Source organism: Cnephaeus nilssonii (assembly GCF_951640355.1).
Source record: "Cnephaeus nilssonii genome assembly, chromosome: 16".
NCBI lineage: Eukaryota > Metazoa > Chordata > Mammalia > Chiroptera > Vespertilionidae > Cnephaeus > Cnephaeus nilssonii.
Window position 1 is genome coordinate 37,812,532 of NC_137087.1, and position 19,228 is coordinate 37,831,759.

At 42.9% G+C, this 19,228-nt stretch overlaps 1 protein-coding gene across 1 annotated transcript in view; it reads left to right on the forward strand.

Annotated features, from left to right (window-relative positions):
* Positions 1–7,799, forward strand: part of HECTD2 (HECT domain E3 ubiquitin protein ligase 2) — a 63,727-nt gene extending 55,928 nt beyond the window's left edge. The window contains exons 19-21 of the mRNA XM_079792984.1: positions 1,163–1,278; positions 3,724–3,867; positions 5,526–7,799. Coding sequence (XP_079649110.1) covers positions 1,163–1,278; positions 3,724–3,867; positions 5,526–5,646 — 381 coding nt within the window. The 3' untranslated portion in view covers positions 5,647–7,799. The remainder of the gene's footprint in view (positions 1–1,162; positions 1,279–3,723; positions 3,868–5,525) is intronic.
* The last annotated feature ends 11,429 nt before the right edge of the window (positions 7,800–19,228 follow it).

Sequence of the window (19,228 nt, forward strand, 5' to 3'; positions counted from 1 at the left end):
TAACTCTCTGAAGGGAAAAAAGACCAGTCAGCTCCATTTTCCTCCCCTTGTGCTATGTCTTATACTATGTATTTTAGGGCTTTAAAAAATTCCCCCAAGCAGAGTGAATGAAGAAATCCTGTGGGCTCAAGGTCTTAATACTGAGGGGCAAAGCACAGAAAACAGTTAACACATAAGCTCGGGGGCAAAAGCCACTTCATATTGACTAAGGAACATATTTATAACTGCTTCCTTCTGCTTCAAGAATTCCTTGACAACTGAGTTGTCTTTTACCCAGAAAAAGTAGTTTGTCTCCAGAGTCATTATGGACTCTGATTGGTTTGCCTTATCTGAGGCATGTGAACATGGGGCAGCCTCTATCTAGAACTCCATGTTGAAAATATAAGATAAAAGCAATTTACTAAAGAACTGGTGCTCTTCACCCCAGCTATCCAGGGCACACGCTATCACGCCACTTTTATTTCCCCTCAGGTTTATTATGAGAGTTTGGAGTAAGGTCTTTCATTTGAATTACTTTCATAGGAGAGAGCTAATTTCAGAGTAACCTTGGTCACGTGTGTGTTGTTGAAAGGATCTTTGAAAATGGAGCACTGAGTTTTGTCTGTGACACACTGGTAATTGTGGGAGTGGAGGGAGGGGAAAAGGAATTAAATGGCATAGCATGGTTTTTCTTTTTCCGTTTTAATCTCCTTAAGTGGAAGACAACATACGTAGGTAAAGAAAACCAGTGAGTAACACAAGCAGACAGTATGTAACCAAGTACCTAAACTCTACAGTGCACACATCCTGTGCATTACTGGAAGGGATATGGAGGTATTGAAAGGAGGCAGGCAGATCAGTAACGGCTGAGACAGTTTCAAGCTGGGTTTGGGGGAAGAACTGTAATTTGGATTCATATTTAGTCATCTGCTTGTTTTTCTGGCAAACTGCAATTATTGTTTGCAAAAGGGAGAGAGAGCCCTAGTAGTTTGACAAGATTTATGAAACTTTTGAAAGCAAAAATATCTTACCTCAATAGGAAAAATATAAATGGATATTTTTAAAATGATTTACTGTAAGAGAAGTCATGATTTTTATAGTTTGATTCAGTGAAAATAGTTCCAATTTCACTTTTTAAAATTATCATGTTTTATTGTCATTTTTGGTAAATAATTATTGGCAGCTGCTTCGCCCAGAAGAGGTTGAAATCCTGGTGTGTGGAAGCCCTGAACTGGACATGCATGCTCTGCAGAGAAGTACTCAGTATGACGGCTACGCAAAAACTGACTCAACTATAAGGCAAGCACTTCATACTTTGATAGCGAGGTCGCAGAAGAGGGGATGAAAGACAAAGTGGTTTCGTTTATTTGTGTAACTTGCAATCTCAGGATCAAGTCAGTCAGCTGAACTACTGTGGAGTTCCACACCACCTTATTTAATTTCTAAGGAGGGAGGGATCTAAATAAGTTTCTATAAAAGTATAGAAATTTTACTTTTCAAAAAATGACTTTGGTTCTAGAATTTCAGGGATGCTACATATCTAAATAGGATTTTAATAGCAAATGTGTTGAAAAATAAGAAAATTATGTGGGAGAAAACTGGCTGTTGTCCTATCCACTGTTGGGCCACTTTTATAATTTTATAAAAATGTATTTTTATAATAAAGTTAGTCAAAAACCTAATCTACACTAATAAAAGAGAAACATGCAAATTAACCATCACTCTGCTACACCCACAAGCCATGCCCACCAGCCAATCAGGAGTGAGTATACAAATTAACCCAACCAAGATGGCAGCCGGCCACAGAGCTGGAGCAAGCAGGAGGCTTGGGTTGCCCTGGCAATGGAGGAAGCCAAGCTTCCTGCACGCCCTGTCTGATCCTGGCCTCTGCTCAAGGCTACAAAGTTTCAATTATAGAAGATAAGTAAATCCCAGATACCTGCTTGCAGCCAGCCCTGGCCTCCATTCAAGGCTACAAAGTTTCAATTATAGAAGATAAATAAATCCCAACAAAAATGGCGGCGGCCATGGAGCTGGAGCTGAGCAGGAGGCTTGGGTTGCCCCTGGCGTAGGAGGAAGCCAAGCTTCCCACCTTCCCTGGCCTCCACTCAAGGCTACAAAGTTTCAATTATAGAAGATAAATAAATCCTAGATACTTGCTTCTAGCCGGCCCTGGCCTCTGCTCAAGGAGGCGCTGAAAAAAAAAAAGGAAAAAAGGAAGGGCTGGGACCTTGGGTCGCTGGGGGGTGATCAGGCCAGGATGAGATGGCAGGGGCTATTGGGGGTAAGCAGACCAGCAGAGGGGCCAGTTGGGGGGTGAGCAGGCCATCAGTGGGGGTCAGTTGGAGGTGATCAGGACAGCGGTGGGGGGAGGCAGTTTGGAGTGAGCAGGCCAGCAGGGGGGCAGTTGGGGGTGAGCAGGCTGGCACGGGGAGCAGTTGGGGGTGATCAGGCTGGCCGGGGGGGGGGGCATTTGGGGTCGAGCAGGCCAGCGGCGGGGGGCAGTTGGGGGCAAGCAGGCTGGCAGGCAGAGTGGTTAGGGGCAATCAGGCAGGCAGGCAGGCAGGTGAGCGGCTGGAGCCAGCAGTCCTGGATTGTGAGATGGATGTCTGACTGCCGGTTCAGGACCGATCCCTGTAAACCGGCAGTAGGACATCCTTCGATTGGAGAGGGTGCAGGCCGAGCTGAGGAACACTCCTCCGCCCCCACCCCACCCCCGTGCACAAACTGGACATGCATTTATTACATTAGTTCTATGTAATAAAAGGGTAATATGCAAATGGACTGAACAGTGGAATGACAGGTCACTATGACGCACACTGACCACAGGGGGCAGACGCTCAATGCAGGAGCTGCCCCCTGGTGGTCAGTGTACTCCCACAGGGGGGAGTTCTGCTCAGCCACAAGCCAGGCTGATGGCTGGCGAGTGCAGTGGCCCATTCCGCGGCAGCACTAAGGATGTTCGACTGCGGCTTAGGCCCACTCCCCATGGGCCTAGGCCAGTGGTCGGCAAACTCATTAGTCAACAGAGCCAAATATCAACAGTACAATGATTGAAATTTCTCTTGAGAGCCAAATTTTTTAAACTTAAACTTCTTCTAATGCCACTTCTTCAAAATAGACTCGCCCAGGCCGTGGTATTTTGTGGAAGAGCCACACTCAAGGGGCCAAATAGCCGCATGTGGCTCTCGAGCCGCAGTTTGCCGACCATGGGCCTAGGCCATCAGTCAGACATCCCCTGAGGGCTCCTGGACTGTGAAAGGGTGCAGGGTGGGCTGAGGGACCTTCTCAGCCCCCCCCTCCCGTGCACAAATGTCATGCACCGGGCCTCTAGTTCATATACAGAAGCTTGTCATTCCTTAATTTCACAGTAAGAGTACTATGTATGTTTAGGGAAGTTTTGTTTCCTTAGAGCTTATTTTTATGTTACTTTATTCCAGCAATTTTCAACCTTTTTCATGCCATGCCACACATAGTTACTAAAATTCTGCAGCACACAAAAAAAATATATTTTTTGCTGATCTGACAAAAAAATTAGGTATAATTTTGATTCATTCACACTGGTTAGCTATTGTGTTGGCTGTTGTCATTTTTCTATTTGTGACAGTCTAAGGGAAAAGAGGTCATACCCCTAGCGGAATAAGTATTGCATATTTTAAAAATTCTTGCGGCACATTGGTTGAAAATTGCTGCTTTCTTCTGATCCTCAAGACATTCATATAAATGTCCTTTGGTGTTCTCCAGATACTTTTGGGATGTTGTGCTTGGATTTCCTCTTGATCTTCAAAAGAAGTTGCTACATTTTACTACAGGAAGTGACAGAGTCCCTGTAGGAGGAATGGCTGATTTGAATTTTAAAATCTCAAAAAACGAAACTTCTACTAATTGGTAAAATTTCCAGATTAAAATTTTATTTTTAATCTATAAGTTTTGCTAATAATATGTTTATAATTAGAGGATTATTTCATTCTGAAGTCATCTTCATAGAAAAATCTTGGGAGTAAACATGCCTTTAAATGAGAGAGACTGTGGCTTCAGGTCCTCTATTAATTTTCAGACATACTAATACTAACTGATAATAACCCCTTTCCATTAACTTTTTGCTTTGCTAAATCTACTGCTTTATGGTCTCTTTTAGAACTACCTTGCTTTTAGTAGTATACTGCCTAACCCTCATTTTTATTTAAAGGTGTTTTTTATTAAAAATACTAAGGTGGGGTTTGGCTATTATTATTAATACTAGAGATCCTCTAGTACTAGAAGTACCTCTAGTACTAATCCTCTTTTTTTTTTTTAGTCTAATGCTCTTTGCATATGAAAGTGATGACGATAATGATGGCTTTAAATTATCCTAATATATAAAAAGCCAGGGGCCATCACAACCAAAACAACCAGACCAATGACCGAACAGCAGGCTGCGTGGGGCGACAAGGCTGGCAGGGGGGTTAGTGAGGGATGACCAAACGACTGAACAGCAGGCTGTGTGGGGCAACCAGGCTGGCAGGCAGGTGAGCATTTAGGAGCCAGCAGTCCCGGATTGTGAGAGGGATCCTGATCGAGCCTAAACCGGCAGTCGGACATCCTCCGAGGGGTCCAGGATTGGAGAGGGTGCAGGCTGGGCTGAGGGGACCCGCCCCCCCCCACCTGTGCACGAATTTCGTGCACCGGGCCTCTAGTTTTCTAATAATGTTGATGGATTAATGTTGATCTACTTCTTTTCCTAACCTTGTAATTTCTAAAGCTGATTTGAGTAGACGCTACTTTGATTATAATCATTTTTCCTGCTGCCCTATATATTTCCTGAGTTCTGTCAGTTCTTCTTTTCATTCTTGAACTGGATTTTGTCCTTTCCCACTGCTATCACTGACAAATATTCTGATGGTGTGGAGCTCATAGATACTGAAGGAAAGAGTCTAAAAAATCTGTAGAAATCTTGAACAAAGATGACAATATCATCAGGTAGAGGTTGGGAAAGCTGATCACAAGGAGTCAGAGGATGAATATTGTATGTGCATTGAGGACATCAGCAATAAAAGTGTGGGTAGCAAATGTCTCAAAAAATTTTTGTTGTTGTTTCTTCTTACAGTCAAGATTGAGGTAATAGTAATAGTCATACCATCTACTGTTCTGCTAGGTGTTTTATATAGATAGCTCTTTTAATCTTTTAACCTAATTGGATAGTTTACCGAATCGTAATGATGAGGAAACTGAGATTTGGAAACATGAAGCCATTTGAACAAATGACAGCTAGTAAGTGAGGAAGACAGTATTCAAATTCAGATTTGTCTGAATCCAAAAATAATGCCTCCAGAATGAAAGTCTGATGAGAGCAGACACTGACTGTCTTGTCTGTAAACCTAGTCCCATTTCTGGAAGAGTGCCTGACACATAGTGGGCCCTTCATAAGTATTTGTTCACTAAAGGAAATAATGAGTCATCTCTTGGGAAAGTAAAAGAGATTTGAATGGTATTTTGAAAGTTGCTCAGCAAGCATTCTGTGTGTGTTTTAAGGCTTAGTATCTTTTAAAATATTTTTCTTTTCCTAGGTTGCCTGTGGCTCACACCTGCTTCAATCAACTTTGTCTTCCCCCCTACAAGAGCAAAAAGGACCTGAAACAGAAACTGATCATTGGAATTTCAAATTCAGAAGGTTTTGGACTTGAGTAACCTAGAAGACTTGAAACATATTTTATATGTAGCATTCACTTCCCTCTTATTGTGCCTTTAACCTTTTCATGTTTTCGTCTCAAAACACCTTGACAAAGATCACCAACTTTAAAATACTGATTTTTTAACAAAATAAAATATGAGTATGTTAGTGGAGGCATGATTTTCTAAAAACACAGACCTTGATTGAGTGGGGAAAAGACCAGATGGCAGAGACAGGTGGGTTCAGTCATTCTTTTTTACAGCACTTTATCATTCTCCATACGTAGTTTGTCGCAAGTGTTCCACTCGGGAGCAATGTGCCATAAAGAAAGCACCCCTGGGATGGCACAGTGGAACCTAGTGGCAGATTATATGTGGCAGGACACAGTAGCAACACAGATAGCTGCATTATCATTCATGTAAGGCATGTAGCCATATTTTCATATAGAGGTAAACAAAAGTATAACTGCAAATGCAATTTACAGGGTTTTTTGATATACTGGCTTTCGTCCTAGTAAGATTCAACTGTTGCTAAAAAGCATGTAAATAACTCCATAATAGCCTGAGAATAATGGGATTTTGATAGTGCCATTTGTTGCTAAAGATTTATTTTTACAAAGTAAATTCAGGGTTTTAGATGTGTATACAGCTTTTACAAACCAATAAAGATGATTGTACAAGAGTGTAACTATTTTCAGATTAATTGGATTCAGGTTATATTCTTTTAAGTATTGTCAGTCTGCATGCACTTTGGCACTAGTTACTTTAAGTATAATGTAATATTTGTATAATGATCATTTCTTCTTAAGGGTCGGGATATTAGAACAGAAATCAGATAACTAATCATTGATAAATTAAGTCAATTACAAGCACAAAAGAAAATAACTGTTTTATATATACTTTGATTGATGTACAAGGCTTATTTCTAATATTTTTTGATCACCAGTTGTACTGCAACACTAATTTTTAGAAAAGCTTAGGATAAAATATTTGACAACAGTGAATACAATAATTTGTGTTAAAACGATGTACTTGGTGTAAAAAATCAAGTTCAACATTTTGACCAAAATGTTTTGTTTTTCACTGGATTCTGAATATGGGAAATTCAAAAGTACCCTTTTTGGAGTTTCTAATAAAGTAGCATGTAAAAAGAAACTGTATTTTAAGTCAGACAGTAAATGGTTTTCTTAATTTACAGCAAATGAAGCAGTTTTATTAGCATGCTACAAATATTTTCTAATCAAGACTTCTCTATTATTCTTTGATAGTTTTATTTCAGAAAACTCTGAAGATATATTTGCAATAATAATGAAGCCAGCATTTAGTACCAGCATCTAGTTCTCACGCAAATAATACCTTCCCACAATTTTTTCTGAGCTACATTATTTTCTTATTGCTATGCTTCCTGCACCCAACCAGCAGAATTCTTTTAGGGTGGAGGAACTAATCAGCTTGTTTTCCTGCAGTTCTGAAGCCAACCCATGAATCTTTAAGGAAATGGAGTTACTACTTGGTTTATTATTCTCTTCGAAACAGAGGTGACTCTGCTTTTTCATTTGGACATACTATTTAAAGGATTTTCTTAAAATTCTTGAAAAGCCTAAGAGAGTTAAAGGCATGTTGGTTTCATTTTGTTTGCTCTGTTTTTAATCCATATGCAAATAAAACTGCTTCCCTCTTACACTGCTTGAACTAGAAAGCAAGATGTTTAATGTAGGTTACTACTAACTAATAAGCACAAAAGAATCATGTATAAGAAACCAGACTTAAGTGTTTTAAGTAAAATGTAAACAAAGTTTTTATTTGGTAGAGATGGAAAATTGTACTGGCTTGGTCTGCATGTTTAGTGATGTGCTTGTTTATTGATAGTTATGTCACTTTTAAATAAGAAGTACACAAACAAGCCAGACTTTTAAATGACAAAGTCCATAAATAACTGGAAAATTTTTGTTGTTTGTTTAGTTAAAATGTATAACCATGTATTACTTAATTGCACATTGCCTTTATTTATTTATGCTGTTTTTGGTTTACAGTGTAATAATACCTCATTTTTTTAAAAAAATACCACTACTGTTATATTTCGTTAATTTAAACAGCTAAAAATTCATATAGTTGCTTTTTTTATACACTGTTAATGAATTCTTGATTTTTGTATCTGCCACAGTAACTTAAAGCATTACAATATTTACAAAATGTCCTGTCCTTTTTTAATCTTTGCTTAGTCATATTTTTGTCTGTATGATCAGAAGTTTTTAACAGTTCCTGTTTTTTGTACAAATCTGTATTGTATTAAGTTGTTAACTTCTGGATAAAAATTTTCAAGTATTAAAGTTATACAATCAAATTTCAGTTTATTTTTTAAATATTAGGCAATTAATTAAAACCATAAGTTTAAAATATCTTATAAATGCCAACTATTCTCTTCATTATACTATCTCTTAAACTACTACTTAGGAAAACTGCTAATATAGATAGCTTCAAAAATATGTTGTTATTGACACAAAATATAACCAATTATTTTTATTCTTAAACAATGTATATCCTGTGTCTGGATGGTCACACAGATATTCCACCAAATAAATAATGCCATGGAGGCGACCCAGAAATTAACTACCCCCAGAAATTTACCAAGTATGACATTTCAGTAGCAACTTCAGAGCTTAAGTATTTCTTCCCAAAACTATTAGTTTGCCCTGCCCCCCTTTTTTTTAATTGCCCACATTTCCTATGCTTAAGAAAAAAGAGAGGAGAGTATGAGAATGTAGGGAAAAATGTCATTAGTGGAAAAAGACAGGTAGCTCTATGGAAGAAAGACTAGGGTGGGTTTTCACAGGGAAAGGTGCAAGATCAGTTTACCCAAATGGCCACACAAACTTTTAGTCCAATATAGTGGGTAAGAATTGAGCTTTGGCCTTAGCTGGTTTGGCTCAGTGGATAGAGCGTCGGCCTGTGGACTGAAGGGTCCCAGGTTTGATTCCAGTCGAGGGTACATGCCTCGGTTGTGGGCTCGATCCTCAGTAGGGGGCGTGCAAGGGGCAGCCAATCAATGGTTCTCTCATCATTGATGTTCCTATCTCCCTCTCCCTCTCTGAATTCAATAAAAATATATTTAAAAATAAAAGAATTGAGCTTTGGGTCAGACTGCCTGGGCTTGGGTCTACTGTTTCCTTGGGCAAGTTACTTAATCTCCCTGTGCCTCAATTATCAAATGAAAATAATGTGTAAAATGGAACTAATAAACCTACCTATTTCATTTAAAGGATTGTTGGGAGGATTAAATGAGCATGTGAAAAGAAAAGCCCTTACAGAATGCTTGGTGTAGAGTAAGCAATATAATGTGATACATGCAGGAATCATGGCGCTAATGTGATACCATCTTACAACCACTGCTTCTGAGGCCTGGGGGTTTTTGACTATCAGATATTGGGTGCAACTACAGATAACAACACGTAGTGCTTCTGAGGCATTGAAATTGTGTTAGAGTATTTCTGACTCTAAACAGTGCTTTAGAATTTATCCTTATAGATGTCTCACTAGGCAAGGGTTTTTAATACTATTTTACAGATTGTGTAACAAGATGTAATTTTAAATTCAAAAATAAAAGAGCAGTTTATTTTTAATGAAACATTTCAAATGTAGAGAAAATTTTCAGAGAGTAACAATAAAACCATATTCCCACTTTCAGACCTAACAAATGTTAACATTAAAAATAAGACAGATGGAGTAGAAGCCCCTTTTTGTGTGCTTCTCAATCCCAATATATTTTCTCTCTTTTCCCCATTAAACTGCATTTGGTGTGATTACAAATGTCTCTGTAAACACCACACAGTATCTTTATAGTTGCATATCTAATATCATACTCTATCTTTACAAACTTTTTATACTCAATAGTCTTTTCTAGATTTATCCCTGAATATACAGTTAGATATAATTCCCCCATTTTAATGGCAGAATAGAATCCTATTAAATGAATATACCATAGTTTGTTGAATCATCCCACTTAGGATTCATTATGGTTCTTGAATTTATATCTTTCAATTCTAGAAAATTCTTCAGCCATTTTTTTCTTTGAATATTGCTTTTCCCTGTTCTCCCTAATCTCCTGTTAAACATATGTTGGACCACCTCACCAACCATTCCATCTCTCTCTATGCCTAATCTGTTGATTAACAAACAGAGAGTGGTTGTTTTGTTTTTCAGTGGCTGTATTTTTCATGTCTAGAAATTCTTTTGGTTCCTTTTCAAATCCACCTGCTCTTTTTTCATACTATTCTTTCCTATCATTTTCTTCTTTAATAATTTCCAGCCTGCTTGTTTGAAACTCTCTTTTGGATTGTTCTACTCTCTTCAGTTCTTGACATCCTAATTCTTTATACGTTCATCTACTGCCTCTCATAGTGATTTGTTTTCTTATGTATTTGTAATTTTGTGTTTTTGCTTTTTTAATTTTGTGTCCTGAATAGTAGAAATGCCTTACCAGAGTTTCATGTTGTTCTCAACCAAGGCCCTACGGTTTCCCACACCAATTTTGATGTTCACTTCTTGGATTAGGGTCCCTTTTCTACTTGTGTAACTTTGTGTCCCCTCAAATATAGTGGCACAGGTTAGACCTTATGAGTAGGGTTTTTCTATCCCCATTTCATAGACATAGCAATCCTTTTAAACTCTTTAAGAAGCCAGATCAGTTTTGGCTCCTCACCTTGAATTAGGCCTAAGGTATGGCTGTTGAACTCATGTGGGCATTAAAATCCATTAGAGGGTTCATCACCCTCATAAACCACCTAATCCTGCTTACTACTTTTGGATTTTTATTTCTTCATTTCCCTTAAATGATGACTTCCCTTCCTTTCAACCTTGGCCATTGACATTTTAAGATTTTTGTAGAGATATGTTGTCTAAAATGTGTAAAAGTTAATGTTAAACAGCCTCTTCCATTTTAGCATAGCCTGTACAAGCATGCCCTTGATTCTTTCCCCCAATCCTATATAATAAAGAGCTAATATGCTAATTAGAACGAACAGCCAAATGACCTGCCTGATGACCTTCCAGACGAAGCCAGGGCTGCAAGGGCTGGCGGAGGCTGTGAGGGCCAGCCAAGACTGAAGGGGCTACGAGGGCTGGCTGAGGCTGCAAGGGGCTACAAGGGTTGGCTGAGGCTGCGAAGGCCAGCCAAGGGTCTGTGAGGGGCTGCGAGGGCTAGCCGGGGCTGAGAGGGCAGGCCAGGGCTGCAAGGGCTGGCCGAGGCAGCTGGTACTGCAAGAAATGAGCCCTTTGCACCCATTTCGTGCATCAGGCCTCTAATCCAATGTATAAAACTTTTGAGTACATTGTTCTCTGTAGATTATTTGCACCAGTGTTCACTAATTTGTTAATTTAACATTTGTTTATTGAGTTCCTATTATATATTTTTAAATATATTTTTATTGATTTTGGAAAGGAGAGGGAGAGAGAGATAGAAACATCAATGATCAGAGAATCATTGATTGGCTGCCTCCTGCACACCCCACACTGTCCTGACCGGAAAGTGAATCGTGACCTCCTGGTTCATAGGTCGATGCTCAACCTCCTGGTTCATAGGTCAATGCTGAGCAATGCCAGCTGGGCTAAGTTCCTATCCTATCTAATAAAAGAGTAATATGCAAAATAACCATCACTCCAACACACAAGATGGCTGCCCCCATGTGGACACAAGATGGCCAACACAAGATGGCCGGCAGAGGAGAGCAGTTGTGGGCGATCAGGGTAGCAGGGTAGGGCAGTTGGGAGGAACCAGGCCAGTTGTGGGCGATCAGGCCTGCAAGGGAGGACAGTTAGGGGTGACCGGGCCAGGAGAGGATAGCAGTTGGGGGCGACCAGGCCTGCAGGGGAGGGCAGTTGGGGGCAACCAGGCTGGCAGGAGAGGGCAGTTGGGGGGAACCGGCTGGCAGGGGAGGGCAGTTGGGGGCGACCAGGCCAGCAGGAGAGGGCAGTTGAGGGAAACCAGCTGGCAGGGAAGGGCAGTTGGCGGGGACCAGGCCTGCAGGAGAGGCCAGTTGGGGGGAGTCGGCTGGTAGGGGAGGGCAGTTGGGGGGGACCGGGCCAGCAGGGGAGGGCAGTTAGGGATAATCGGGCTGGCAGGGGAGCAGTTAGGTATCCATCAGGCTGGCAGGGGAGTGGTTAGGGGGCAATCAGGCAGGCGAGCAGTTGGGAGCCAGCAGTCCTGGATTGTGAGAGGGATGTCCAACTGCCCATTTAGGCCTGATCTCATCAGGATCGGGCCTAAACGAGCAGTCGAACATTCCTCGAGGAGTTCCAGATTGGAGAGGGTGCAGGCTGGGCTGAGGAACAAACACACCTCCCCCCATGCATGAATTTTGTGCACCGGGCCTCTAGTTATATTATAAACTGGGGGCTGATCTTCAGCTCCATACATCACTTGCTTATTCTTTACAGATGTAAAAAGCAGATATATTGCTGAATACTTATGTTATGAAGCACTAAAATGTGTACCACAGCAAGAAAATATCCCCAGGATTTCCATGACAATTATACAACTCAATGTTTTCATGCCATTTAGATATTACAACTCTGAATGCATGGGTATGCATACAATAGGAGCATTAGTCACCACTGAGTTAAGCTGCTAGGTTTGTCTACAACCTGACTTGACTTTTCCTCTGTGCACACAAACAAAAAAATTACAATAGAAAGCCAGAATTATCTCAGTGGGGTTTCTCAAGGAGCACAATCTTGTGCTGTGTTACCAGTTGTAAATAGGCCACCTCTCCTTATAAGACTCAATATGCCTTCCTTACTTATCTGTTTCTGTCATTGGCAATCTTACTCTCCTGATTCGCTTGGCTTGTAAACATGAATCTTATTTTTACTTTTCCTTCTCTTCAATGTCATGTTAGCAAAAGCTCCATCTTTATGTTGCTTCTCAGATTTGACCCTTCCTTCTACTCCATTTCTACAGCCTCCTCTTTGGTTTAGATGCTCAACCCTTCATAGCTAACCAGCCTGCCTGACTATAGACTTACTCTTCCCCCATTTTTCCTAAGGTCCCTGCAGATAATCTTTATAAAATTACTAGAGGCCCAGTGCTCAAAACTTGTGCACTGGGGGAGGGGGTTTCCCTCAGCCTGGCCTGCATCCTCTCACAGTCTGGGAGCCCTCAGGGGATGTCCAACTAACGGCTTAAACCCACTCCCCACGGGGAGCAGCATCCTTAGCACTGCCGTGGAGGCAGGAGAGGCTCCCGCCACTGCCGCTGCACTCGCCAGCCATGAGCCCGGCTTCTGGCTGAGCAATGCTCCCTCTGTGGGAGCGCACTGACCACCAGGGGGCAGCTCCTGCATTGAGCATCTACCCCCTGGTGGTAGTGCACATCATAGCGACAGGTCGTTCCACCATTCGGTCAATTTGCATATTGGCCTTTTATTATATAGGACTAGAAGCCCGGTGCACGAAATTCGTGCACGGTGGGGGGTTGTCCCTGTACCCTCTCCAATCTGGGACTCCTGGAGGGATGTCTGTCTGCCCGTTTAGGCCCGATCCTGGTGGGATCGGGCCTAAACGGGCAATCGGACATCCCTCTCACAATCCAGGACTGCTGGCTCCCAACTGCTTGCCTGCCTGACAGCCTGGTCACCCCCTAACCACTCCGCTGCCAGCCTGGTTGATGCTTAACTGCTCCCCTGACAGCCTGTTTGCCCCCAACTTCCCTCCTCTGCCAGCCTGGTCACCCCTAACTGCCCTCTCCTACAGGGTTGATCACCTCCAACTGCCCTCCCTTGCAAACCTGGTCCCTCTCAACTGCCCTCCCTTGCAGGCCGGGTGCCTCCCAACTGCCCTCCCTTGCAGGCCGGGTGCCTCCCAACTGCCCTCTCCTGCTGGCCATCTTGTAGTGGCCATCTTGTGTCCACATGGGGGCAGGATCTTTGACCACATGGAGGCAGCTATATTGTGTGTTGCAGTGATGATCAATCTGCACATTACTCTTATTAGATAGGATAGAGGCCTGGTACAGGGGTGGGGGCCAGCTGGTTTGCCCTGAAGGATGTCCCGGATCAGGGTGGGGTTCCCTTGGGGCGTGGGGCGGCCTGAGCGAGGGGCCTGTGGTGGTTTGCAGGCCGGCCACGCACCCTGGCAACCCAAGCAGAGGCCCTGGTATCTGGAATTTATTTTCCTTCTACAATTGAAACTTTGTAGCCTGGAGTGGAGCCAAGCCTGCTGTTCCCTCAGGGGCGGCAGCCATTTCTGTGGCAGTTAATTCACCTTCTACAATTGAAACTTTGTAGCCTTAAGCTGGTGAGCCCAGCCAGGGTGTGCGGAAAGCTTTGCTTCCCCTGTTGCCGCCGGCAACCCTGGCCTGCTCTCTCAAGCTCCATTCTGCCGCCATTTGTTTGAATTTGTTTACCTTCTATAATTGAAACTTTGTAGCTTGAGTGGAGGCTTAGGCCTGCAATGGCTATGGAAAGCTTGGCTTCCTCTGTTACCTAGGAAACCTTGCTCTCTGTGGCTGTAGCCATCTTGGATTGGGGTTAATTTGCATATTCACCCTGATTGGCTGGTGGGCGTGGCTTGGCTGGTGGGCGTGGCTTATGTAGCGGAGTGATGGTTAATTTGCATATTACCATTTTATTAGAGAGGATGTTCTTATCCTGTGCCTTCTATCAAGTTGTCTTAAGATATATCTGTTGTTTATCTGACCACCTTCAAGTCCAAAACCTAGCATTTGTTCCACTTTTATTTTGCATATTCCCTAACACCAACTTCCAAAAGGTCTGACACACCCTACTCAGTCCCATCCCTGCTCAGCCTAATGCTCCTAAGGTGCTCTTCCTGCTCCCCTTCAACCAACCCCTCCCTCAGTTCTATCCCAATCCAGCTCAGGTCCTCTGCTCTCCACAACCTCTCTGGAACAGAATTTTCTCTCTGCAACCAAACCTTGCCCTGAACCATCATGGCCACACTGCCCCTAAAACAAAAAAGCCAGCTGGAAGGCAAATTTTCCTCTTCTTCACACCCATCCACCTACCTTCTTTTCTCAAGTGGCACTTAGTATTTTCAAACCTGTGTATGGTTCAATGTGTGCATATCAACAGCTTGAGAACAGGTATTTCCCTGTGTCCCCACCTAGCAACTAGCACAGTATGGGGTCAGTAAACTCAGATAAAATCCTACCTGACTTGTTGACTTGACTGGGCAGGCAGGTGAAACACTCATCAAATCAGTGGAGTGGACCAGAGACCAACAGTTTCATCTTTAGCAGCCTATTGCCCTGACTCACACAAACCTGCTCACCTGCTGGCTGTCAAGACTTCAGTGTCTTAAGACAAAAAAAAAAAAAAAAAAAAAGACTTCAGTGTCTTACCGATCTATTCACCTAACTAGTTAGCTATGAATTATTGGAACAATGGAATGATTCCATTGATGGGAGAATCTTGCTCCTCTTCCTACATACCAACCTTGAACCATGAAAAAAGGCTTTTGATTCACCTCTCCCCTCAGGGAGTGTCAGAATGAGAACTTGCGCTCTGACTGCCGCCCCCAAGGGCAGGGCAGCTGCTTTTTGATTGAGGAGAGCCTGGTAGCAGTGGGCCACATTTCATAGGATCTATGTACAGAAAAGCTGCCCCCGCCTTGCTCTTCTCTCTAGTTCTCCCAGAATTTCTGGCCTGCTTGAGCCTAAGCACAGTGGGCACGTGATCTTTGGTTTCCTCTGGTCAATGGCCACCTCCCAGAGACCCACCATTCTCTAGCTCCTCCACTGTCTCTGGGAGGAAAGTGCGAACAGGAGGTAAGTCAGGGAAGACTAATTTGAAGTTACAAATAGATTTCCCAAACTCAGTGGCTTTATGTAATAGGTCATTTCCAACTCACTTAACAGTTCCAGGCAGAGGTTCAGGTCAGCAAGGCAGCTCTCCGCGTCATGGTGCCCAGGCTCCTTCCATCTGTGGTTCCACCATGCCCTAGGGCTTCTTTGATGTCTGTATCCAGCGGGCTGCAGGAGAAAGCATGATGGATTACCCAGGTTTTCATGGGCCAGGGCTGAAAACAGCACACAGCACTGCAGAGAACCCAGAAGATCACAGACTGGATTCTCAGGAAGCAGATGCAGACATGAAGTTTGGGAGGTGCAGGAAATTTATTAGGAATCATTACATGTAAAAGGACGGGGGAGGAAACAGAATTGGGCAAAGGGAGAACTCAAGCTGTAACACAGTCCTGACAGAGCAATGGTCAACCCAGTGGGGAGCTCTAGAGCAAATGGTGCCTGTCAGAGTCTTCCTCTACTGGACCAAAATGGCCAGGCTTCCCTGTCCTGCTTCAGGCAGTCAGGCAGAAAATAGTCATACCTTGGAAGGGTGTGACATTGGGCGAGGTGGCTTTCTGCAGCTGAGGACTACCCTGAAGGAGCTGACAGCCAGAGACGGTCTACTAACTGTACTTCCTGCACCTGGGCAGCAAGACCTTCCTTGAATGAGGGTCTGGAGGCACACCTGCATGTCTACCATACCTGAACACACCTAACTGCAAGAGAATCTGAAAAATACAGTCCACCTCTGGGCCAAAGAAGAGAGGGAAGCAGTCAGGGATGTTGTCAACATGTTTGACAAACTGATTTTACAAAGGAGCCTGCACGTGGGCACTAAAGGACAGAGCAGATAGTCTGACCTCGGTTTAGCCACTTGTGTTTACTCCATCTGCTAGAACTTGAGGGGGTGGCCTGACAGACACAGGAACCTACCCCTGGCAATAATGTCCATCCAGTGCCTGGACTGGAGGTGCCTGGTCAATGTGGCTCCCGTCAGCAGCTTTTATTGCTGAATTGGGCTTCTTTGAGAGCATGAACAGTCCAGCTCATCAGTGCCCCGGGAAAAAGGGGGAGATGAAATGGCCTGAAAACAAAGGTACTTCCTGTATCCCCACTTAGCAGCTGCCCTTGTTTATGCCTGGGCCCATCAGCCTTGACCTCTGAGGTGCTGAGGACCTATAGTCACTTTCTGGGTCCAAGACAGAAATCTGGAGACCTAGAAAAGAATCCCCCACCTTGTACCAAGTGACCTACTTTTCTCTTTTGACTGTCACTTCTGAGTCTCCAGGGGTCAAAAAAAAAAGTTGGGAAGCTCTCTGTACCTGTCACAGCTAAGGACACAGCCACATGCCCTCCTCTTTAACCCCACACATGAAAGCATTGGGAAATTTCAAACCAAGCGTAAGTCCTGACCAGCCAGGTAGCTCCTGATCATTTGGAACCACAGAGAACCAGGACTGGGTACCATCCCACCTCCCTGAACAGGGAACCTGGCAGACTGCCTGCAAAGATGGGTGAAGGTCAGGAAGGTTGCAAACTTGGCTGGATGGGCAAGTCTGGGCCCACCTCCTCATCCTATCACCTCTCAGGGATGCCCAAAGCTTGGTATTCCCTTTTAGGGAACAGAGGATCCATCACAGAACCTGATAAGGCCCTAGCCCAGGCATCCTCAAACTACGGCCCGCAGGCCACATGCGGGTGTTTTTGCCATTTTGTTTTTTTACTTCAAAATAAGATATGTGCAGTGTGCATAGGAATTTGTTCATTGTTTTTTTTTAAACTATAGTCCGGCCCTCCAATGGTCTGAGGGACAGTGAACTGGCCCCGTTTAAAAAGTTTGAGGACCCCTGCGCCTAGCCTAATCAAATGACCTCATAGAGCCTCCAGGATGCAACCATTCAATGGGGCGCAAATAGCAAGTCCACCTACCTCTCTGTTGGCCTTTTAAACCTTGGGTCTGTGGACCTCCAGGATCCATGCACTTCCCCCTAGCAACCAATAGGCTCCCCTCTGTTATTTTTCTTTTTTATTTTTATAACCTATAATGACTTCTGCAAGCTGACTCTAGCTTACCCAAGGGCCATGTTATACTGAGTACTGGGTTAGTTCCTGGACATCTGGAACCACAGATGTTTCATGATCTTAGACAGTATTTGTGTTTGGATCCAAAGGAGATCAAGGCATTTCAGCATGCAAAGACACATGAATGAAGGTGGTGTAGTTATTATTGCTGTAACAAATCACCACAAATTTAGAGGCTTAAACAACACAAAGTTATCTTACAGTTCTGGAGATCAGATAATCCAGGATAATCTGCCATTTCAAGATCCTTAGCTTAATCACACCTGAGTGGGATGTTTCCCACTCACCGTGTAAGGCTGCATATTCACAGGTTCTTGGGATAAGACGTGGACATCTTTGGGGGCCACTATTCTGTCTACCACAGACAGTCTTCCATTAGTTCAAACAGTCCAATGGCAGACAACATGGGCATAATAATAGGGAATGATCAAAATGGCAAGGTGAATCTTTTCCATTCATTTACTAATTTCCTATAACAATCCAACTGCCATTCCTGTGGTTCTTTAACTATATCTGAAGTATTTGAAAAATAATTTCAGATATTCTCTTCCCAAGTACAGCAGAAATAATATTGAAAATAAAACAAGCTTTATAGACTTCACTGGTTCTTCCCTTTTCTAGTCCCTCCAATGCATTAAGATCTCTTCTTGTTGAAAGGAATGAAATAGATGGACTTACATGAAAAGCAACCTTCAGAGCAGCATGTTTTAATGTGATCCCATTTCCATAAAATAATAGATGTTTGTTGCCATATAGGAAATACCCACAAGAATATAAACCAAACTAATAACATCGTTATCCTAGGGCAGTGATGGGCAACCTTTTGAGCTTGGTGTGTCAAACTTCGCCAAAAAACTGAGCATAACTCGCGTAGTGTGTCACTTTGAGGAAAAAACATTATTTCGCAAATGTTTCATCCTCGGCATGTGGCCGCCTCAGCGGCCGCGTGTCATCAGAAATGGCTACGCATGTCAGTGCTGTCACGCGTGTCATAGGTTCACCATCACTGTCCTAGGGGCTCTGGGCAGCAGGCAGGAAGCAGCAATAGGAATCTAGAGATTTTCACTTTATAAATCATAATTTCTGTAATGTTTAATTATACTTTTATTATATGTTACATATTATATTACTATACAATTATGTTGTGTATATATTTTTGTTTTTATATAATAAATATTTTATGTAAAATATTATATAACATAATATATAAACAAACATTTATAACCATGAAAAAAATAGGACTGCTTATTTATGTTAAAGACTAAAAGGCTCTTCTAAAATATAGCTTTTTCTGGAGAATAGCATCAACCAAAACTTCAGGATTCTGCCCAATCAATGTGAGCCTTAGGCCTTACCTCTGAGTGCTATCTATTCCCTTCTACCCAATTCCTCCTTAGAAAACTTAGATCTGCCCCCTACCATTGCAATCGCAGGAAATGTAGGTCAGGTAATAAGTAACCAGGGCTTATTTTCTTTGGAAAATAGTACACTCAAGCAAAATAAGCCCGTTCCCACTTTCTAGGGCAGAATCCTAGAGCTCTGTCCAGGGGAGGGACCCTGAGGTCACTGAAAGCAAGCCCCTTGTTGTACCCAGAACTAGGTCACCAGCTAGTAAGCACAAGCGCTGGGATTCAAGCCAGGTCTGTGGGACTCCTGAGCCATGTTAGTGCCCCTTGACTGCCCCTGGCCAACTACTGAACATGATCTTTCCTGGGGCTC